Source organism: Oryctolagus cuniculus, chromosome 18 (assembly GCF_964237555.1).
Source record: "Oryctolagus cuniculus chromosome 18, mOryCun1.1, whole genome shotgun sequence".
Taxonomy (NCBI): Eukaryota; Metazoa; Chordata; class Mammalia; order Lagomorpha; family Leporidae; genus Oryctolagus; species Oryctolagus cuniculus.
In genome coordinates, this window is record NC_091449.1 from 12,358,754 (window position 1) to 12,379,484 (window position 20,731).

At 58.4% G+C, this 20,731-nt stretch overlaps 1 protein-coding gene across 1 annotated transcript; it reads left to right on the forward strand.

The window, feature by feature from the left end:
* Positions 1-5,012: 5,012 nt before the first annotated feature.
* On the forward strand, positions 5,013-20,518 carry ETHE1 (ETHE1 persulfide dioxygenase). Its single transcript, XM_070062143.1, has 7 exons — positions 5,013-5,178; positions 5,461-5,605; positions 6,852-7,000; positions 18,194-18,323; positions 19,423-19,512; positions 19,886-20,002; positions 20,332-20,518. Exons 1-7 carry the CDS (start codon positions 5,098-5,100, stop codon positions 20,382-20,384), a joined length of 765 nt encoding a protein of 254 aa, XP_069918244.1. The 5' UTR covers positions 5,013-5,097; the 3' UTR covers positions 20,385-20,518.
* Positions 20,519-20,731: the final 213 nt, after the last annotated feature.

A 20,731-nucleotide genomic window follows, 5' to 3' on the forward strand; every position in this document is an offset into this window, starting at 1 on the left:
GCTGGGCTGCGGGGGGCGTCCGCGCGCATGCGCAGCAGCGGCCGGCGGGGGCTGCGGCGCGGGATCCGGGTGAGCGAGCGGTGGCTGCCCGGAGCCAAGCACGCGCGGGTCCGACCCGGACAAACCGCCCCAGGCGATCAGTGCGACAACTCGGGGGCCCACGCATCCCTCTGGCCGGTGTCTCTGCTTCTCAGGAGCAAAGAATTCGCTGCCCATTTCCAGCCCTCGGACCGCGGCGAGCCCGGCCCGTCCTGCCCATTTCCAGCCCTCGGACCGCGGCGAGGAGTCCGGCCCGTCCTCCGCGAGGGGGCGGGGACGGGATTCAGGACTCGGTGCGCGGAGTGCGCCGGCGCCCAATGAAAGGCGCTGGATTTGCATAGCGCTCGTTCACGCCTCGCCATTGGCTGGAGCGGATTCTCGGCCCTTCCCCGTCTCCCGCCCTCCGCTCCGAGGGGCGGGTCCACGCGGCTAGCGGAGCGGCGCTCCCGGGCGGTAACCTGGCCTTTGGTACCCTGCGCTGGAATGACCGCACGGGGGCCACCGGCCTGGTAACCCGCAAGGCCTGGCAGCCCCGGGAGCCCTGCGGTTGCCTGAGTAGGTGGGTTAGAACCCTGCGATTCCGCCACTTCCTCGCCGACTGACCCTGGGCAAGGCACTTCATCTTTCCCGGTGTCATAGGGCTGGAGGGCTCAGTAGGTGGTGTCAGTATGGCATTTCGTTTCTATTGTGCGTTAAACTCGGCCTGACGGGGTCAGGGTGCACAGGCCAGGTGAGCCTGCTGGGTCCAGCTCCCTCAGTGCGGCTTACCCACGCTGTTCAGGGTTTAGCACATAGCATATGCTCTGTAAATCGGTGTTGAATAAATACGCGAATAATTAACAGCCAGAGGCCCTCTGCGATGGGAAGATAGAAGACAGGGAGAATGCAGAAACTGAGATCAAGGAACTCGGGAAGAGGCCCACACTGAGTGAGAAATCAGAAAAGGGCTTTACCAGGCTTCAACATTTTTGCTAATTCGAGAGACAGAGAGATAGAGCGCCCATCACAGGTTCACACACACACACACACACACAGACACACACGCAGCTGCCCAAAGCACCCCTGGCCGGCCAGGCTGGAGCTGGCGCCAAGAGCACGCTCCACTCTTTTGGGGTGGCAGGAACCCAGGCGCGGAGCCATCCCCGCCGGTCCCAGGGTCTGTGCTTGCGGAGGTTGGGGACGGAGCCGGAGCCTGGAATGGACCGAGGCACGGTGTGGGGCGTGAGACCAGTGTGGAGTTCCTGCATCCTGGCATGGGCCTGGCCGAGACCTGGCTGTTGTGGCCATTTCAGAAATAAACCAGCAGATAAAAGACTCTCTCTCTCTCTCTCTCTCTCTCTCTCCCTCTCCCTCTCCCTCTCCCTCTCCCTCTCCCTCTCCCTCTCTCCCTCCCTCTCTCCCTCTCTCCCTCTGTGTTTGTGTGTGTGTGTGTTGGTCTGCCTTTCAAATAAATAAATCAAAAAAGAAAGATAAAGACTGCCTTCAGAAAACCATAATTATCATCCTTTAAAAATTTGGGTTTTCTTTTTTATTACCACGCACCCCCCAATGATCCCATTAATGTCTTTCATCCTCTTTAAAATCCCATTGCTTTATTTGATTCCAAACAAGAATAAAGTTGTTCTCTGCATCAATCATGGAACTGGGCAGCCGCCCAAGGTCAGTGCTGTATCATCCGCCCCCAGCCGCTGCTCCCGGAAGATTCTGAAGCTCAAGGCCAGGCCTCATCTCCATAAACCTGTTTCTATTGCACCTGCTTTGCATCTGGATCTAAACAAAGCCACTTGTCCCACTTGCTCACTGCGACGCTTCCGTCTCTTTTGCGTTGACTTTTTATTTTAAAAAGCTTTTTTAAGAATTTATTTGAAAAGCAGAGTTATAGAGAGAGAGGGAGAGATCTTCTCTCTTGCGGGTTCACTCCCCAAAGTTGTAATGACCAAATCCAGGAGCTCACTGGGAGTCTCCCCTGTGGGTGGCAGGGAACCTGCACTCATGGGGTCTGCCAATGTCCAGGTGGCCATGTAACCCACCGCACCTCAACGCCCGGCCCCTTTCAGTAACATTTAAGAGGCAGCCTGGAAGCCACAAGACCAGGGGTCTCTGTGATGTGCGGATTCCAATACTATTTGCTACTATGTACGGAGACTTGTTACTGTACCAGAAACTGCCTTTATTTTTTTTATTATTATTTTATTATTTTTGACAGGCAGAGTGGACAGTGAGAGAGAGAGACAGAGAGAAAGGTCTTCCTTTTGCCGTTGGTTTACCCTCCAATGGCCGCCGCGGCCGGCGCGCTGCGGCCGGCGCACCGCGCTGATCCGATGGCAGGAGCCAGGAGCCAGGTGCTTTTCCTGGTCTCCCATGGGGTGCAGGGCCCAAGCACCTGGGCCATCCTCCACTGCACTCCCTGGCCACAGCAGAGGGCTGGCCTGGAAGAGGGGCAACCGGGACAGAATCCGGCGCCCCAACCGGGACTAGAACCCGGTGTGCCGGCGCCGCTAGGCGGAGGATTAGCCTAGTGAGCCGCGGCGCCGGCCTAGAAACTGCCTTTAAATGCGTGCCTTTCTTTCATGCCCACCGGGGGCGCTGCTGGGACCCTTGTACAGATGTGCACACACCCGTGGTCGCCTGCCCTGGCCCAGCCAGGACTCCACCCTCTGCCGCCTGCAGCCTGCCCTGATACCTCGCTGCCTTCCTGACTGGGGCAGAGGGTGAGGGCTCGGACAAGTGGCCAGCTTGGGAAGGTCCCTCGCAGGGCCTTGAAGTGGTATGGGCGGAGGTGGCCATGGGACCGAGGAGCCTAGCATGGTGAAAGCCCGTGGCCAAGCCCGTGCAGAGGCTGCCCGTCGGCCCCTTCCCGACCCTTCACACGGAGGCAGGAAGCGCTGTGCAGCCGGTATTTTTAGCACCGGGGTGAAGCGGGCAGGTGGTGTCATAGCAGGGCGTGCCTTCCAGGAACAGGTGAAAGGTCTAGAAATTCTAGAAAACTGGAGGAAGGGGCCTGAGGGGGGTGGTCTGATGCAGGAGTCACTCGCAATGGAAAAGCCCTAAGGGCCCCCAATGCCTGCACCTCACTTGGCCCCAGCCCTTCGGCCCCACCTCCCTCCCCGCCAGCCAGGCTGGGGTCCCCAGCTTGGAGCCGGCACCCAGGGAACCTCATGCCTGCAATAAATGAACAAAGCTCCCTTCTTGCGTGCTTCTCCCTGCCCTGGCAGCTCCTCTCCCTCTGTCTCCACAGCGCCCCACCCCTTCTGATCTCCCAGCCCGGCTCCTGGAGGCAGGAGGCGGCAGAGGGTTAACTGGGGAAGCTGAGAACAGCGAGTTGTGTCCCCGTTTCTCCAGCTCGGCCTCCCTTATCCTCCAGAGAAAGGCTACTTGAAGTTAAGAAAGGAGTTGCAAGTGTAGCAGACTGCACGTCTGTGAAGCTTTCGCTTGGCAGCTGTCTACAGATATGACAGTGGCCAGACGGTCTACACAACAGGTGGTTTCCAAGCCACACTAAGAGCCTCCCACCCCAAACCAACTCCTGGACAATCACAGCTCCGGGTGTCTCTGGGGCCTCCTTCTGAGCTTTGGTTCTTGGCCCACTTCTACTCTCTCTCTCTTTCTTTCTCTCTCTCTCTCTCTCTCTCTGTGTGTGTGTTTTAAAGATTTATTTATTTATTTGAAAGAATTACAGGCCAGCGCTGCTCACTAGGCTAATCCTCCGCCTTGCGGCGCCGGCACACCGGGTTCTAGTCCCGGTCAGGGCGCCGGATTCTGTCCCGGTTGCCCCTCTTCCAGGCCAGCTCTCTGCTGTGGCCAGGGAGTGCAGTGGAGGATGGCCCAAGTGCTTGGGCCCTGCACCCCATGGGAGACCAGGATAAGTACCTGGTTCCTGCCATTGGATCAGCGCGGTGCGCCGGCCGTAGCACACCAGCCGAAGCGGCCATTGGAGGGTGAACCAATGGCAAAAAGGAAGACTTTTCTCTCTGTCTCTCTCTCTCACTGTCCACTCTGCCTGTCAAAAAAAAAAAAAAAAAAAAAGAAGAATTACAGAGAGAGGGAGAGAAAGAGCGAACTTCCATCCACTGGTTCATTCCCCTAGATGGCCCCAATGACTGAAGCCAGGAGCTTCTTCCTGGTTTCTTACATGGGTGCAGGGCCAAGGACCTGGGCCATCTGCTGGTGCTTTCCCAGGCCACAGCAGAGAGCTGGCACGGAAGTGGAGCAGCTGGGACTCGAACCTGTGCTCAGATGGGATGCCGGCCCACTTCTCTCTTAAGAAGTGTACTTTCCCTTCCTGTAGGAAGCCTTTGCTGTTATGCGCATGGTCTGTGTGAGCTTCCTCCACGTCCTTGAGGCTCAAAGACCCTGTACCTGGGCCTTGCTGCTCTCCACTCCCACACATCCCCCTCTCAGAATCTTCTAGAATCCCCAGGTGTGTGTTTGTGACTGTCTTTGCAGAGTCTGTGCCAATGCTGCTGTCCCTTACAGGCCTCTGAGTCCCCTCTGTCAGCGCTCCTGGGGTCCACCGGGAGTCAGCGCAGTGGGGTTGGCCGGCCTGGCACCTGCTAGGGAGCGGGGCCCACAGAGCAGCGCAGACACAGGGAGAGAAAGGGCTGGGGGGAAAGTGGCTTGACCTAACATTTAACCGGAGCAGGGACTCTGTGGATGCGGGTGTCTGCGCCTGTAGGCCAAACACCTGTCCTAACATCTTGTTAGCAATGCCCACCCCGCCACCTGCTTGTCCTATAAAATGGCTCGCTTGCTGAGCGCATTGGTGCCTCTGCCTGTCTCTCCTTAAAGGAGCACCTCTGTGCCTCTGAGAGGCTCCCTCGCTCTTTGGTGTCTCTGCTCTCTGCGTCTACGGGGAGTCAGGGTGAACCCCGCGTCGCTGGTTGCCTTCAGCCGGATCCGCTTCGCCGAGCTCCGCCCTCCGCCGCTGGCCGAGGCCCCTTTAAGGCAGGCCCCGCCCCAGATCCGCCCCGGCGCCGCCCCTCCTCGGGGTCAGCCCGGCTGCGCGCGGCTCGGGCGGGCGCCGGGTCTCGTCCCAGTCAGGACCCGGGCGCGGGCGCGATGGCGAGCGCGGCACTGAGGGTCGCCGGGCGGCAGCTGAGCCAGCGCAGCGGGGCCGGAGCCCCCGTCCTCCTGCGGCAGGTGCGGGGTGGCCCGAGCCCCGGGCGGCGGGAGGGGCTGCATTCCAGGGTCCCGTTCACGGGGCGGGGGTCTGGGGGCCCCCTGTGCTTGGGGCCGGACCCCGAGTCCCGGACGAGCGAGGGCGCTGGGGGTCTTGGCTCGGGGCTAGGAAGCGGGCACTTCCCGGTTCTGACAGAGGGAGGTGGCGCGGCAGGGAGGCCGCGCTGTGGTCTGGGGAGGAGGCCCGCGGGGGGCGGGGGGCGGGTTGTGCGCGCTCATCTGTGCCCCCCACCCCCCGTCCAGATGTTTGAGCCCAAGAGCTGCACCTACACGTACCTGCTGGGAGACAGGGAGTCCCGCGAGGCGGTCCTGATCGACCCGGTTCTGGAGACGGCGCCTCGGGATGCCCAGCTGGTCAAGGAGCTGGGGCTGCGGCTGCTGTACGCTGGTCAGTGCTCCGCGAGCGTCGATGGCCGGGAGGCTGGCGCCTTGGACCCCTGGGTCTGGGGGAGGAGGCCGGGGGGATGGGACCCTGGGTCTAAAGGAGGCGGGGTGGGGGGATGGGACCCCTGGGTCTTGGGGAAGTGGAGTGGGGGGCTGGGACCCCTGGGTCTTGGGGAAGTGGAGTGGGGGGTTGGGACCCCTGGGTCTGGGGAAGGAGGGGCTGGGGGCCTGAAACTGTGGGTCTGGGGAGGAGGGGCTGTGGTTGGGGTTAGGGTTAGGGTTAGGGAGGAGGGGCTGAGGGCCTGGCCCCCTGGGAGTGGGGAGGAGGGTGGGGCCTGGACCCCTAGGTGTGGGGGAGGAGGGGCTGGGGTTATGGTTAGGGTTAGGGAGGAGGGGCTGAGGGCCTGGACCCTGGGAGTGGGGAGGAGGGGCTGGGGGCCTGGACCCCTGGGTGTGAGTGAGGAGGGGCTGGGGGCCTGGAGCCCTGGGTCTGAGGGAGGGGGGCTGGGGGCCTGGACCCTGGGTCTGAGGGAGGGGGGCTGGGGGCCTGGACCCTGGGTCTGAGGGAGGAGGGTCTGGGGGCCTGGACCCTGGGTCTGAGGGAGGGGGGCTGAGGGCCTGGACCCTGGGTGTGAGGGAGGAGGGGCTGGGGGCCTGGACCCCTGGGTGTGAGGGAGGAAGGGCTGGGGGCCTGGACCCTGGGTCTGAGGGAGGAGGGGCTGGGGGCCTGTACCCCTGGGTGTGGGGGAGGAGGGGCTGGGGCCTGGACCCTGGGTCTGAGGGAGGAGGGGCTGGGGGCCTGTACCCCTGGGTGTGGGGGAGGAGGGGCTGGGGCCTGGACCCTGGGTCTGAGGGAGGAGGGGCTGGGGGCCTGGACCCTGGGTCTGAGGGAGGAGGGGCTGGGGGCCTGGAGCCCTGGGTCTGAGGGAGGAGGGGCTGGGGGCCTGGACCCCTGGGTCTGAGGGAGGAGGGGCTGGGGGCCTGGACCCCTGGGTCTGAGGGAGGAGGAGCTGGGGGCCTGGACCCTGGGTGTGAGGGAGGAGGAGCTGGGGGCCTGGATCCTAGGTCTGAGGCAGGAGGGGCTGGGGGCCTGGACCCTGGGTCTGAGGCAGGAGGGGCTGGGGCCTGTACCCCCAGGTGTGGGGAGGAGGGGCTGGGGGCCTGTACCCCCGGGTGTGGGGAGGAGGGGCTGGGCCTGGCCCCCCGGGTGCTGACGTGCCCTCCTGGGCCTGCCCTCCCGCCCCTCACAGTGAACACCCACTGCCACGCTGACCACATCACAGGCTCAGGGCTGCTGCGCTCCCTGCTGCCCGGCTGCCGGTCGGTCATCTCCCGCCTCAGCGGGGCCCAGGCTGACTTGCACATCGAGGAGGGCGATGCCATCCGCTTTGGACGCTTTGTGAGTTGGGTGCTGGCTTCCTGCGGGGGTGGTGGCCTGGACTCCTTGAACTTGGGGGGGGGGGACCTGGCTTCCTGACCCTTGAGCTCGTGTCTCTGGGAGGCGGGCACGACACGCCCAGCAGGGCCCCTGGGGCGGGCAGGCGTTGTCTCTGGCCGAGCCCCTTAAGTCAACAGCGTTGACTAAGTCTTTGGGGCAGCACCCTGGGCCTGGCATCTCCATAAAAGTTGCCTGAGGGCAACCCAGGCCTGTCTTCAGAGCCGCTGGTTGAGCTAGGACGTCCCTCTGCCCGGGGCCAGGGCTGGGGTGGGGGAGTGAGGCTGCAGGTGCAGCATTGAAGGGGCACAGGTCTGAGGGTCCTGCACCTGCAGGGGTGGCCTCTCAAGGGAGCCTCTCCTTAGCCCCAGCCCTGCTCCTGCCTCACTCGGGCGGGCCGTGAAGGTTCCTGACCAGCGGGCGGGCTCACCAGCAGGACCCCCCACCCAGCAGCGTGCAGGGGGTACTCGGGAGTGTGCACGCTCAGGGAGGCAGGCAGCAGCCATGGCTCCTTTTCTGACCAGAGCTGGCCTTGGGGACAGAAGGTGGCAGGTGACCGGGTAAGGTCTCAGCCTTGACCTTGGTGGGTTCTGCTAGACAGGGACAGTTTGTTTAGGTGGCAACATGTAGCAGAAATCAGAGCTTCCTGTGGGGTCAGGGGTTTAGCTACAAATAGTTACAGACTTTCTCTCAGTCCCTCTTGCAGAAGCTGAGGTCGCTGGCCTGCCCCGATGCCAGGCGTGTCAGGTGCCCACAAGCAGATCCAATCCGAGAGGCGCTCTGGCAGGATTAGAAAGGGTAGGGGGTTTAGGTCAAGACCAGCTCTTTGTCCAACTGGGTGTGTGAGTTTTCAGTGAGTAAGTGTGGGAGGGTTCAGTGTAGTGCATTTGGCTATGGTGGGTTTTTATGATTATTTATTTGCAAGGCAGAGTTACAGAGAAGCAGATGCAAAGAGAGAGAGAGGAGGTCTTCCATGTGCAGGTTCATTCCCTAAATGGCCACAACGGCCGGAGCTGGGCTGATCCGAAGCCAGGAGCCAGGTACTTCTCCTGGTCTCCCATGGGGTGCAGGGCCCAAGCACTTGGGCCATCCTCCACTGCACTCCCGGGCCACAGCAGAGAGCTGGCCTGGAAGAGGGGCAATCGGGACAGAATCCGGCGCTCCGACCGGGACTAGAACCCGGTGTGCCGGCGCCGCAAGGCGGAGGATTAACCTACTGAGCCACGGCGCTGGCCAGTTTTTTTCTTTTTTTAATAGCTGTATTAGTAGAAGCGCTACACCATGCAGCTCACCCCTTTAAAATACACAGTTCCACTTTAGTGTATTCACAGTTGTGTGCTCTCATTTTATTTGTAAAGATTTATTCATTTGAAAGGCAGGGTGAGAGAGGGAAAGAGACAGAGAGACAGAGAGACCTTCCATCCGTTGGTTCACCCCACATGGCCACAGCAGTTGGAGCAGCGGCCCGAGCACTGGGGCCATCCCCCACTGCTTTCCCAGGCCTTTAGCAAGGAGCTGGATGGGACGTGGAGCAGCCGGGACCCCAACTGCTGCTCTGATGGCAGCGTTGCTGGTGGCAGCTCCCCCCCCCCCCCGCCCCCTGCACGGCGACGCCGGCCCCACTAAATTAATTTTAGAGGATTTTCATTCCTCCACAAAGAAACCACACAGGCCGGCGCCGCGGCTCACTAGGCTAATCCTCTGCCTAGCAGCGCCGGCACACCAGGTTCCAGTCCCGGTCGGGGCGCCAGATTCTGTCCCGGTTGCCCCTCTTCCAGGCCAGCTCTCTGCTGTGGCCAGGGAGTGTAGTGGAGGATGGCCCAGGTGCTTGGGCCCTGCACCCCATGGGAGACCAGGAAAAGCACCTGGCTCCTGCCATCGGATCAGCGCGGTGCGCCAGCCGCGGTGGCCATTGGAGGGTGAACCAACGGCAAAGGAAGACCTTTCTCTCTGTCTCTCATACTGTCCACTCTGCCTGTAGAAAGGAAGAAAGAAAGAAAGAAAGAAAGAAAGAAAGAAAGAAAGAAAGAAAGAAAGAAAGAAAGAAAGAAAGAAAGAAAGAAAGAAAGAAAGAAAGAAAGAAAGAAAGAAAGAAAGAAAGAAAGAAAGAAAGAAAGAAAGAAAGAAAGAAAGAAAGAAAGAAAGAAAGAAAGAAAGAAAGAAAGAAAGAAAGAAAGAAAGAAAGAAAGAAAGAGAGGGAGGGAAGGGAGGGAAGGGAGGGAAGGGAGGGAAGGGAAGGAAGGAAGGAAGGAAGGAAGAAAGAAAGAAAGGAAGGAAGGAAGAAAGATAGAAAGAAAGAAAGAAAGAAAGAAAGAAAGAAAGAAAGAAAGAAAGAAAGAAAGAAAGAAAGAAAGAAAGAAAGAAAAGAGAGAGAGAGAGAGAGAGAGGAACCAAGGAACCAAGGAACCAAGGAACCAAGGAACCGCACAGCCCCCAGCCCCGACGCCAGCCTCTCCCGGCACCCTCAGCGGCCGGGGCAGTTTCTCGTCTACTTTCTGTCTCTGGCTTTGCTGCCTCTGGACATTTCGTAGTAATGGAGTCCTACAATACGGGGTCTCCCGTGAGTGGCTTCTATCACTAGCCTGGTGTGGTCGGGACTGCTGCTGCGTGTCGTGCCGAGGGCCCGGCTTCCCCGTCGCTGGACGGTGCTCCGTGCGTGGGTGGATGCGCCGCTGCTTGTGCCCACCCCTCCGCTCACAGACCAGTGGACCGCGCCCACTTGGGGCAGACGCTTTGGTCACTGTGCACGTGCAGGCCTTAGTGAATGGCTCTCTCCATTTCGGCTGGGTACGTGTCCAGGGGCCGGGCGGCTGGGTCACGTGATTCTGCATTTGCAAAACTGCCCAGCTGGTTTCCGGTGTAGCCACACCACTCAGTGCCCTGGCAGCGCGGGGAGGTCCCGGCCCTGAGGGGCAGCACTTCCTGTCGTGTCTTCCTGCTTACTCAGGGCACGGCTTGGTTGTTTTTTTTTTTTGGTCTGAGTTCTTTACACATCTTTGGAGGGGCGGGTGTTTAGAATGCCTGCATCCACACCTGGGTACCCGGGTGTGAGCGCCAGCTCTACTTCCCATAATCCAGCGTCCTGCTAACCCCCTGGTCCTTGTGGGCATTTGGGGAGTGAACCAGCAGATGAGAGCCAGGCCCCCCTCTCTCTCTCTCCCTCTCTCTCTGCCTCACAGATAAATAATTTTTAAAAAATTAAAGAAAGGTAAGTTTATTTGGGAGCAACACATTTTTGAAGAAAATTTTTTTACAAAGCTAAAAAATCATGCCTACAGTGGATCTTCACAAAGTTCATGAACTACATGTATTATTTAAAAAAAAAAAAAAGATGGACTGCTGTTATGGCAAAGCGAGCTAAGCCACTGCCCGCTGTGCCGGCATCCGATATTGGGGTGCTAATTTGAGTCCCGGCTGCTCCACTTCTGACGCAGCCCCTGCTCAGGCACCTGGGAAAGCAGCGGGAGATGAACCAAGTGCTTGGGCCGCTGCCAGCCTTGTGGGAAGCCAGGATTGAGTTCCAGGCTCCTGGCTTCGGCTTGGTCCATTGCCCGGAATTCCAAGGAGTAGGCTGGCTGGGTCTTAGTTAACGTGTTTAACTTTAATGGAAACTGCCAAGTGTTTTGTTTTGTTTTTAAATAATAATTTATTTGAGAGGCAGGCAGAGAGAGAAAGAGCGACCACCTGCTGGTTCACTCCAGAAGCGGCTGCAACAGCTGGGCCTGGGCTGCGGCCAAAGCCGGGAGCCGGGGACTCAATCCGGGTTCCTCGTAGGGGAGTCAGGGACCCAATTTCCTGAGCCGCCACTGCTGCCTCCCGGAAGCTGGAGTCAGGACCCGGAGCCCGGTATCGGATCCAGGCTCCCTGTGGGATGCAGGCGTCTCTGCTGGTGACTTAATGCCTCCCTCCCCTAACAATTTTGTTTTAAAATATTCATTTTATTTATGTGAAATGCAAAGTGGCACAGAAAAAGCAAAACAGAGAGAGAGGTCTTCCATCCACTGGTTCACTCCCCAAATGGTCACGTGAGCAGGGGCTCGGGCCGGCCAAAGCCAGGGCCTGGAACTCCATCTGGGTCTCCCAGGAGCACGGCAGGGGCCCGGCACTCGGGGCATCTGCTGCTGCATTAGCAAGGAGCTGGGTCGGAAGTGGAGCAGTCGGGAGTCAAACTGGCTCCCATATGGGATGCCGGCCCGCAGGCAGCGGCCTTAGTTGAGAAGCCACAGCGCTGATCTCCGTCCCCCACCCCCCGCCCTGACAATTTTTTTAAAGTGACAGCTTCTTTCATGATTTTGACCTATGTTCTTCTCTCCTGCTTAAACACACAGAATACAAATAACATCAACAAAACCCAGTGTTATTCACAATATTGTGCAAGTTTTAAAATTATTTTCTGAGAGGCAGAGAGCGCTCGTCTGCTGGTTTTTGTCCCAAACACACACAACAGCAGGGGCTGGGCCAGGCTGAGGCGGGAGCCCAATCCCGGGACTCAGCCACTTAAGCCATCAACACCGCTTCCCAAGGTCTACACTGGCAGGAACCCAGCTATGCAGGTGGGTCTATCCTGCTAGACTGGACACATTCAAGGTGAACCCAGTCTTCATTGTACGGAGTGAGTGGGTGCGGTTGAGAAAGCGAATCTGCCGGTTGGCCCTGTGAGGGAGGGGCGCTGCCCGGGGAGCGGTTTCCCTGCCCGTGAGTGGTGGTCGCAGGGGCCAGTCTGTCTCGGCCGCGTCCCAGGCAGCCCTTAGCTGGCCCACAGGGAGGCTTCTATCCTTCCCCCACCATTTGGAATTTAATATTTGAATTGTGGAGCCCGTCTCTGTTCCCCCAACATTTTACTATGAAAAATTGCGAGTACACAGCGAAGTGGAGAATGTCTACAGTATACATCTCCATCCATGCATTGCTGCTTTTTTTTTTCTTTAAGATTTATTTATTGGGGCCAGCATTGTGGCGCAGCACACAAAAAGATTTATTTATTTATTTGAAATGCAGAGTTAGAGAGAGAGAGAGAGAGAGGGAGGGAGGGAGGGAGGGAGGAGAGAGGGAGAGGGAGAGGGAGGGAGGGAGGGAGGGAGGGAGGGAGGAGAGAGGAAGAGGGAGAGGGAGAGAGGGAGGAGAAAGGGAGAGGGAGAGAGAGGGAGGGAGGAGAGAGGGAGAGGGAGGGAGGAGAGAGAGAGGGAGGGAGGAGAGAGGGAGAGGGAGGGAGAAGGAGGGAGGGAGGGAGGGGGAGGGAGGAGAGAGGGAGAGAAGGAGAGAGGGAGAGGAAGGAGAGAGGTCTTCACCTGCTGGTTCACTCCCCAAATGACTGCAAGGGACAGGGCTGGGCCAGGCCAAGGCCAGGAGCCTGGAGCTCCCTCTGGGTCTCCCACGCGGGTGGTCGGGCCACCCAAGCACTCAGCCGTCTTCTGCTGCTTTCCCGGCAGGGAGCTGGGTCAGAAATGGAGCAGCCGGAACTGCAGCCGGCGCTCCTGTGGGACACAGCGCCGGGCCCCCTTGCTCGTTTGTGGCGCACCTGCTAGCTGCTCTCAGCACACTGTCCCCTAAACAGAACAAGTCGCCTTGCTTTCTTCCACAAAGCAGAAGAGGATCTGGCCGACGGAGGCTTAGGACATTTAGCTGCTAGGGCCAGTGACAGCTTGGCCTTCGGAGCTAGGAACCGCGGGTGATTGACTCCCCCAGGCCTAAGAATTTCTGGGCACGAGCGGAAAAGACGCCGAGAGCTCGCTTGCCACCAGGGGGCAGTGCAGACTGCGGGATCGCCTGATCTCGGCCACCGTTTAGATGTGGGTGGGCCGGGATACGTGAGCGCGCAGTTGTGGGGGCCGGGGGTTTGGTCCAGTGGGTAAGACGCCTCTCTGGACGCCCGCCGCCCATATCCGAGTGCCTGGGTTCCAATTCTGGCTCCAGCTCTCATTCCAGCTGCCTGCTACTGGGCCCCTGGGAGGGAGGGTACCTGGGTCCCTGCCACCCAAGTGGGAGAGACCTGGATGGAGCTCCAGGCTCCTGGCAGAGACCTGGCCCAGCCCTGGCTGCTGCAGGCATTTGGGGAGTGAACCAGTGGATGGAAGATTCTCTCTTTCTCTCTCTCTCTTTTTCAAATAGAAATTTAAAATAAGTAAATTTAATAATTAAGAAAAGAACAGCCGTGGAGACACGTCATGTGTGGGAAGGGAGAGGGACTTTGTCGGGAGAAGCGCGTGTGTGTGTGTGCGTTTCAGGTCAGGGCAGGTGGTAGAATGTTCTAGGAAACCGCCCCGCGCTCCTGGCCGGACGAGGGGGCAAAGGGCTTTTGAAATCTGTGATGAAAACAGTTTTGCTCCCGCAGAGCCTCAGGGAAAAGTACTCTCTTTCGAAACCTGCGTCACCTCCCCCAGAACAGGTGGCACAGGGAGCTCGGGTCCCAGGGCACCCCCCCACCAACCCCGCAGGCGGTGGCCCGGGACCCAGCGGAGGTTCGGGACTGTGCCAGGTTTGTGCGCCGAGAGCCCTGGGCTCCGACTCTGACCACCTGCCTGCCTCGTAGAATCTCCCACGGGCTCCGTGTGCCGGGCCTTGCTTTCCTCGTGCGGTCACATAAGTGGCTTTTCTGTAGCTTCTCTCTTTCCGACAAACCGCCATCATCTGCTGCCGCCTCCCAGCACATCGGCAGGGAGCCGGATCAGACAGAGCAGCTGGGACTCAAACCAGCGCCCGACCTGGGGTGCGGGCGTCACAGCACGGCCCTTCCTGTCGTTTATCCCAAAGGATTTTCGGAACCAAATATCGTGCCCCCACCCCACCCCAGCCCCCTCGGGGAGGAATTCTGAAGGCCGAGCACACACAGGCCTCGACCAGCCTGGCCGCGGGGGAGGAGCGCGGATCCAAAGTCAGCCAGGCTGGCGGCAGGGCCTTGCTCTCCGCACCCCCGGCCCTCAGCCCCCCGCCTGGTCGGGGGCGGGGAGTCCAAGCAGTGTCCTGGGGTTTCTGCTCTCAGAGGTGCCCCTCACCTGCCCCCAGGGGCGTCCATTCTGAAGACCCTGTCGCCCCTCCTGGACGATACTACAGAAAAATAATAGCAACTTTAAATGAAACATTTATTTTACTTATTTGAGAGGCAGAGTTAGAGAGGGAGAGACAGAGAGAAAGGTCTTCTATCCGCTGGTCCACTCCCCAGCTGGCCACAACAGCCAGGGTAGGGCCAGGCCAGAGCCAGGAGCTTCTTCTGGGTCTCCCACATGGGGTCAGGGGCCCAAGCACTTGGGCCATCCTCTGCTGCTTTCCCAGGTGCATTAGCAGGGAGCTGGGTTGGAAGTGGAACAGCCGGGACTCGAACCAGCACCCATGTGAGATGCCCACCGAGGCTGGCCAGGGGGAACAGAGTGTTGTGACACCTGGAGCAAATAGTGTACCCTTCGGGCCTCAGTGTCTTCATCCAGAAAATGGGTCCAGTGCTGGTCCCTCTTGAGTGTTGTAAGGATTAAGCAAGTGAAGCCAGTTAGAGCAGTGCCTGAAACCCGGCCACGTCCAGGCCAAAAGCGTTTGCTGTGGACCCCGCGGGGGTGGATTTCCGGAGAGCTGCGCCCTGCCTGCCTTCGCTGCTGTTGGACCGTCTGCAGCTCGCTCAGCCTGTTGGTTGGACTGACTGACTTCCCTTCTATCTCTGCATTCTGGGGGAACCGGGAGCCCAGGCGAGACCCTCGGCAGTGGGGAGGGCGGGGCCTGTGGCTCGCTTAGGGGGGCGCCCAGGGCGAAATTCAAGTTCATTGTTCGTGTGTTTAGGAGTTGTCCTCTCTGTTGCCAAATCTGTTTTTGTTTGTTTGCTTTAAGGAAACGAAGCTGGCAATACAGATTTTTAGAAATTTACACTTTTTAAAGAAAGATTTATGTGATTTATTTGAAAAGCAGAGTGACAGAGAGAGAGATCTTCCGTTGGCTGGTTCGCTCCCTGCACGGCCACCACGGCCAGGGTTGATCCAGGCTGAAGCCAGGAGCCAGGAGCTCCGTCCGGGCCTCCCCCGAGGGCCACCTTCCGCTGCTTTCCCTCACACATGAGCAAGGAGCCAGATCGGAAGTGGAGCAGCCGGGACTCGAACCGCTCTCATCTGGGGTGCTGGTGTCTCGGGCTGCGGCTTAACCAACGGAGCCACAGCGCCAGCCCCTGCTCCGCTTCTGATCCAGCTCCCTGCCACTGCACCTGGGAAGGCAGCCGGTGACGGCCCAGGCGCGTGCGTGCTCAGGCCCCTGCACCCACGCAGGAGCGGATGAAGCCCCTGGCTGCCGACTTCGGCCTGGCCCAGTATCGGCCATTGCAGCTGGGTTGAAGATTTCTCTGTCTCTCCCTCTCTCACTTTCTAACTCTGATTTCAGACAAACACATAAATCTTTTTTTTTAAAAAAGGTGTTTTTTTTTTTTTAAGATTTACTTTATTTATTGAAAGACAGAATTACAGAGAGAGGTAGAGACAGAGAGAGGTCTTCCATCCACTGGTTCACTCCCCAGATGGCCACAATGGCTGGAGCTGAACAGATCCGAAGCCAGGAGCCAGGTGCTTCTTCCAGGTCTCCCACATGGGTGCAGGGGCCCAAGTGCTTGGGCCGTCTTCTGCTTCGCGAACGCATCAGCAGGGAGCTGGGCTGGAAGCAGAGCAGCCGGGACCTGAACCAGCAATCTGACAGAAGGGCTAGCGCCTAACCCGCTGTGCACCTGTTGCTGTTTGACTGCGGTTGTTGTCCCCTCCCACCCCCAATCTGGCTTTCTGCCATTTCAGTTACCCACAGTCAGCCTTGGCCCAAATATATTAAATGGAAAGTTCCAGAAATAAACCATGCATGAGTTTTAAATGTCACGTTGTCCTCAGTGGCGTGAGGACATCTCCTGCTGCCCTGCTGCACCATCCGGCTGTGAATCGTCCGTCAGTCCTGCAGATCCAGGCTGCAGATGCCGCCATCAATCACTTACTGGCCCTCTCGGTCGTCATTTAGAGCTCGGGTGTGGGACCCCCACCCACAGAGGATCTGGGGACCACTGTATCTGTGTCCCCCTCCCTGAGTCGCCTGTTCTTTTCTTTTGCCCATTTTCTTTTGGGAGTTCTTGTTGATGGTAGGAGCTATTTATATATTATGGCTGTTGCCACTTTATATGACTTGGTTATACATACGGCCAACATTGTCTCTGAGGTTTTTCTTTTATCTCTTAACTATGACTTTAAAAAATATTATAAAGTTCAATTATGTGGACACATCTATCACTATTTTCTCATGGCCTCTGAAAGATATTTCAGAAAGTCCCTGGGAAAAAGGAATAAGAGAAGTTTATTTTGGTGTAAAAATTTTGAAATCCATGCATAGTTTGCTGGTAACAGACATTTTCCATGAAAATTTTGAATATTCCATATATATATATGGGCTTTATACTTAAGAATAAAAATAAAAGGTTTATAGTAAAAAGATAACACAGAAAAGTCTAAACAATAAAATAAGAAGTCTAAAACAATAAAAGTGGAGCAGCCAGGACTTGACCCGGTGTCCACGTGGGATGCCAGCGCCACACGCAGAAGCTAGCCGGCCCCGCCACAGCGCCGCAGCGCAGCCCCCACATCATCACCTCTTATGCCAACATCACTGCAGCTGGCCCTTAGTGTCCTGTTTATATCCCTGTGCTTGTCTTTTCTCAGCGATCTTCAAGGTCTGTTAGTGACTTCAGAATATTGACCGCTGTGTGGTGTGGGTGTGTGTGGGGGTGTGTGTGGTGTGGGTGTGTATGGTGTGTGTGTAGTGTGTGTGTATGAGGGTGTGTGATGTGTGTGTGGGGTCTGTGGGGGGGCATGTGTATGTATGTGTATGTGTGGTGTGTGTGTATGGTATGTGGTGCGTGTGTGTATGTGGTATATGTGTGGTATGGTGTGGTGTGTGTGTGAGTGTGGTATATATGTGTGGGATGTGTGTGGTATATGCGAGGTATAATGGTGTGGTGTGTGGTGTATGTATGGTGTGGTGTGTGGGGTTTGTGTGTGTGGTGTGTGTATGGTGTGTATGTGTGTGGTGTGTGTATGGTGTGTGTGGTGTGTGGTGTATGTATGGTGTGGTGTGTGGGGTTTGTGTGTGTGGTGTGTGTATGGTGTGTATGTGTGTGGTGTGTGTATGGTGTGTATGTATGTGTGGGGTGTATGGTGTGTGTGGTGTGTGTGTATGTGGTATAATGGTGTGGTGTGTGTGTGGTATGTGTGTGGTGTATGTGTGAGTGTGGTATATATGTGTGGGGTGTGTGTGTGTGTGGTATATGTGTAGTTTAGTGGTGTGGGGGGCGTGTGTGTGTGTGTGTGTGTGGTATGTGTGTGAGGGGTATGTGTGGTGTGTATGTATGTGTGTGGGGTGTGTGTGTGTAGTGTATGTGTATGGAGGTGTGTGGTATGTGTGTGTGGTGTATGTGTATGGGGGTGTGTGGTGTGGTGTGTGTGTATATGTGGTATATGTGTGGTGTGGTGTGGTGTGTGTGTGTGGTGTGTGTGTGAGGGGTATGTGTGGTGTGTATGTATGTGTGTGGGGGGTGTGTGTGGTGTATGTGTATGGGGGTGTGTGGTGTGGTGTGTGTGTATATGTGGTATATGTGTGGTGTGGTGTGGTGTGTGTGTGAGGGGTATGTGTGGTGTGTATGTATGTGTGTGGTGGGTGTGTGTGGGGTGTGTGTGTATGGTGTGTATGTATGTGTGGGGTATGTGTGTATATGGTGTGTGTGGGGTGTGTGTGTGTGTGTGTGTGTGTATGTGTGTATGGTGTGTGAGTGTGGATTGTGTGTGGGGGGTGTGGTGTGTACCTGTGTGTTACAGGTAGATTTCCACCGCCTGTCGGTTCCCTCCGCACGTGGCGTGTGGCATTGCTGTCATTCGGAAACTTGAGATTGGTTAGAAGCCACACACTTGATCTTTGCTCCGTGACTTGTGGCTTTGGGCTCACATGTGAATGTCCTTCTAGCTGAGACTAGCTACCGGGTTATGTTTGTGTTGTCATTGTCACAGCTCGATTTTCTTGCATTTAACTCTTTCATCCGTTTGGAGCTTGCCCTGGGGCGGGGTTGGAGCCTGGGAATCTAACAAGTCGGATGCCGATGTGACCCTGGGGCCGGTGGACTTCAAGGCTCGCTGGTGACCATCTCTGTGTCTGCCACCCCGCTAGGCCTTGGAGACTCGGGCCAGCCCTGGCCACACCCCAGGCTGTGTCACCTTCGTCCTGAATGACCACAGCATGGCCTTCACTGGCGACGCCCTGCTGATCCGCGGGTGTGGACGGACGGACTTCCAGCAAGGTGAGCGCTCCAGCCCCCGGGATCTTAGCGGAGCTGCGTGGGTGCCGGGATGCTACGTTTTCCAGTAACCAGAAGGGACAAACGGATGTTAGATCTTTAGGGAGGGGTCGGTGTTAGTTTAAGGCGTTTCGCTGCCAAGTGTGGGAAGAGTTAGACCCGGGGCTGTGCAGCCACAGTCATCAGAGAGCCGGCTAGGGCGGCTCGCCCACGTGGCTGGCCAGGTACCACTCGCGGCCTCCCAGGGGTCCTCACCCTAGGGCCACCAAGCGCCTTCCTGACCTGGTGGGTGTACTTCCGTGGAGGGGTGGAGAGAGAGAGGGGGAGACATGCAGGCAGAAGCCCGGATGTGTTTTGGACCCAGCCTTGGAAGTCACATGGGGTTTCCGAGGGAGGACGCCCTAAGGATCCTAAGGATGTGCTGCCCGAGGAGTGCGTGGTGCGGCCCTTAGATCCAGGATCTGGGGCTGCAGGGCGTCACAGGCAGTGGGCCAGTGGGACATTCGGGCAGTAGATTCGGGGTTTCCTGGAGTTTGGGTTCCGAACCTCAGGGTTTGGCTGCCTCGTGGGGAGCCGTGAAGTGCGCGCGCGAGAGCAGAGTGGCGGCCAACAGACGCGGCGGGAAGCCACGCCCCCGCCACACCCGCCCCCTTTCCTCTTGCTCTCCGTCTCTGGGGTTTCCCTCTGCGATTCCCAAGCTCCCATTTATCCACGAAGCGGAAGGATTTAGGCAGAGACGGGCGGCAGAAGGTGGGAGACGTGTGCGCCTGCCCCCACCAGGACTCAGCTTCCTGCCGGCACTGTGGCTCCACGGCCCCTTGGGGGTCTCCGGTGCTCAGGCCCTTGCCTGCTGGTCCGCCCTCCTTGTCCTGACGCCTGTCTGGCCACCCTCAGGGTGAAGGCACAGCTCCTCGGTGCGTCAGGGTCTCTTCCTCACGGTATTCACAGCCGTGCTGAGCCTCACGCTGTTTCACCTGCCTAGCATGCTGTTCCCGCCCTCCTCTACCGGGACAAAGGGGTATTGGCAGGAGATGAGGAAGGGCGGTTAGCTCGGCGCCGTCATCCCGCCACCACTGACCTCTGACCTCTGACCTTTCCGCAGGCTGCGCTAAGACCTTGTACCACTCGGTGCACGACAAGATCTTCACGCTCCCGGGCGACTGTCTGATCTACCCCGCGCACGACTACCATGGTGAGGGCTGGAGCGGGTGGGGGCTCCCGTGACTACTGAGAGGGGACCGCGAACCCCTGTGAAGCTCGAAGGGCACGCGGGCCACAGGTGGCAGAGGCTCCTCTGGCCGGAAGACCAGCGCCCAGCGTCTGTGTGCACCTGGAATTCCACAGCGTCTGGGTTTTCCTGGGACTTCCTCCAAGGGCTTGAAGAACCAGGGAAACTACATTTCCCATGGTGCCCATCGAGCAGGAAAAGCAGTCTCGGGAGTGTTCTAGGGAGAGCCTGTTAGTCGCCAGCGAGAGAGCCGCCCCAGTGCCTCCTGGGAGCTGTAGTTCCCAGAGCCCCCAGGCACTGGACCCACTGACTTTCCTTCCCGTCCCTCGTCCACTAGGGCTCACGGTGTCCACGGTGGAGGAGGAGCGGACTCTGAACCCTCGGCTCACCCTCAGCTGTGAGGAGTTTGTAAAGGTCATGGCCAACCTAAATTTGCCCAAACCTCAGCAGATAGGTAAAACACCAGTCCAGAACTTGGCCTGAGGGAGGAGGCACTGGGGGCCTGGACCCTGGGTCTGAGGGAGGAGGGGCTGGGTCTGGACCCCCGGGTCTGAGGGAGGAGGGGCTGGGGCCTGGACCCCTGGGTCTGAGGGAGGAGGGGCTGGGGGCCTGGACCCTGGGTGTGAGGGAGGAGGGGCTGGGGGCCTGGACCCTGGGTCTGAGGGAGGAGGGGCCCAGGGTCAAAATCCTAATTCCCCAAGCGAGGAGGGCTCGCAGGTCTGGGTCTGTGGGTTGTGCAGGCCCTGCAGGGTCCTTCAGTGTCACCCTGGTTCTCACCTGCAGATTTTGCCGTGCCAGCCAACATGCGGTGTGGGGTCCAGAGCCCCCCTTCCTGAGCACATCTGTCAGGGGCCCAGGGTGGGGGAGGGGAGAGCTGTCACCCCCCCACCTCTCTCCTCCCCATTTCTACCTCCCCCACAAGCCCCTTGAGCTTCTGAAATAAAGATACTTGGTTTCTTTTGGCCGTGAATCTGACTCCCACCTGGTTTGGGGGGGGTCCCCCGGGTTTCTGGGCTGAGATCCTTGGGGTTCGGGCTGGGATCATGTCTGGGGGGAGAGTGGGGACGCTGGGCACGGCAGAGGTCCTGGGGCGGGAAGAGGGGGTTTCTAGCTCACAGAAGCATGCGTGGGCGTGCGCACACACACGCACACACACACACATGCACACACACTTCTCCTCTCC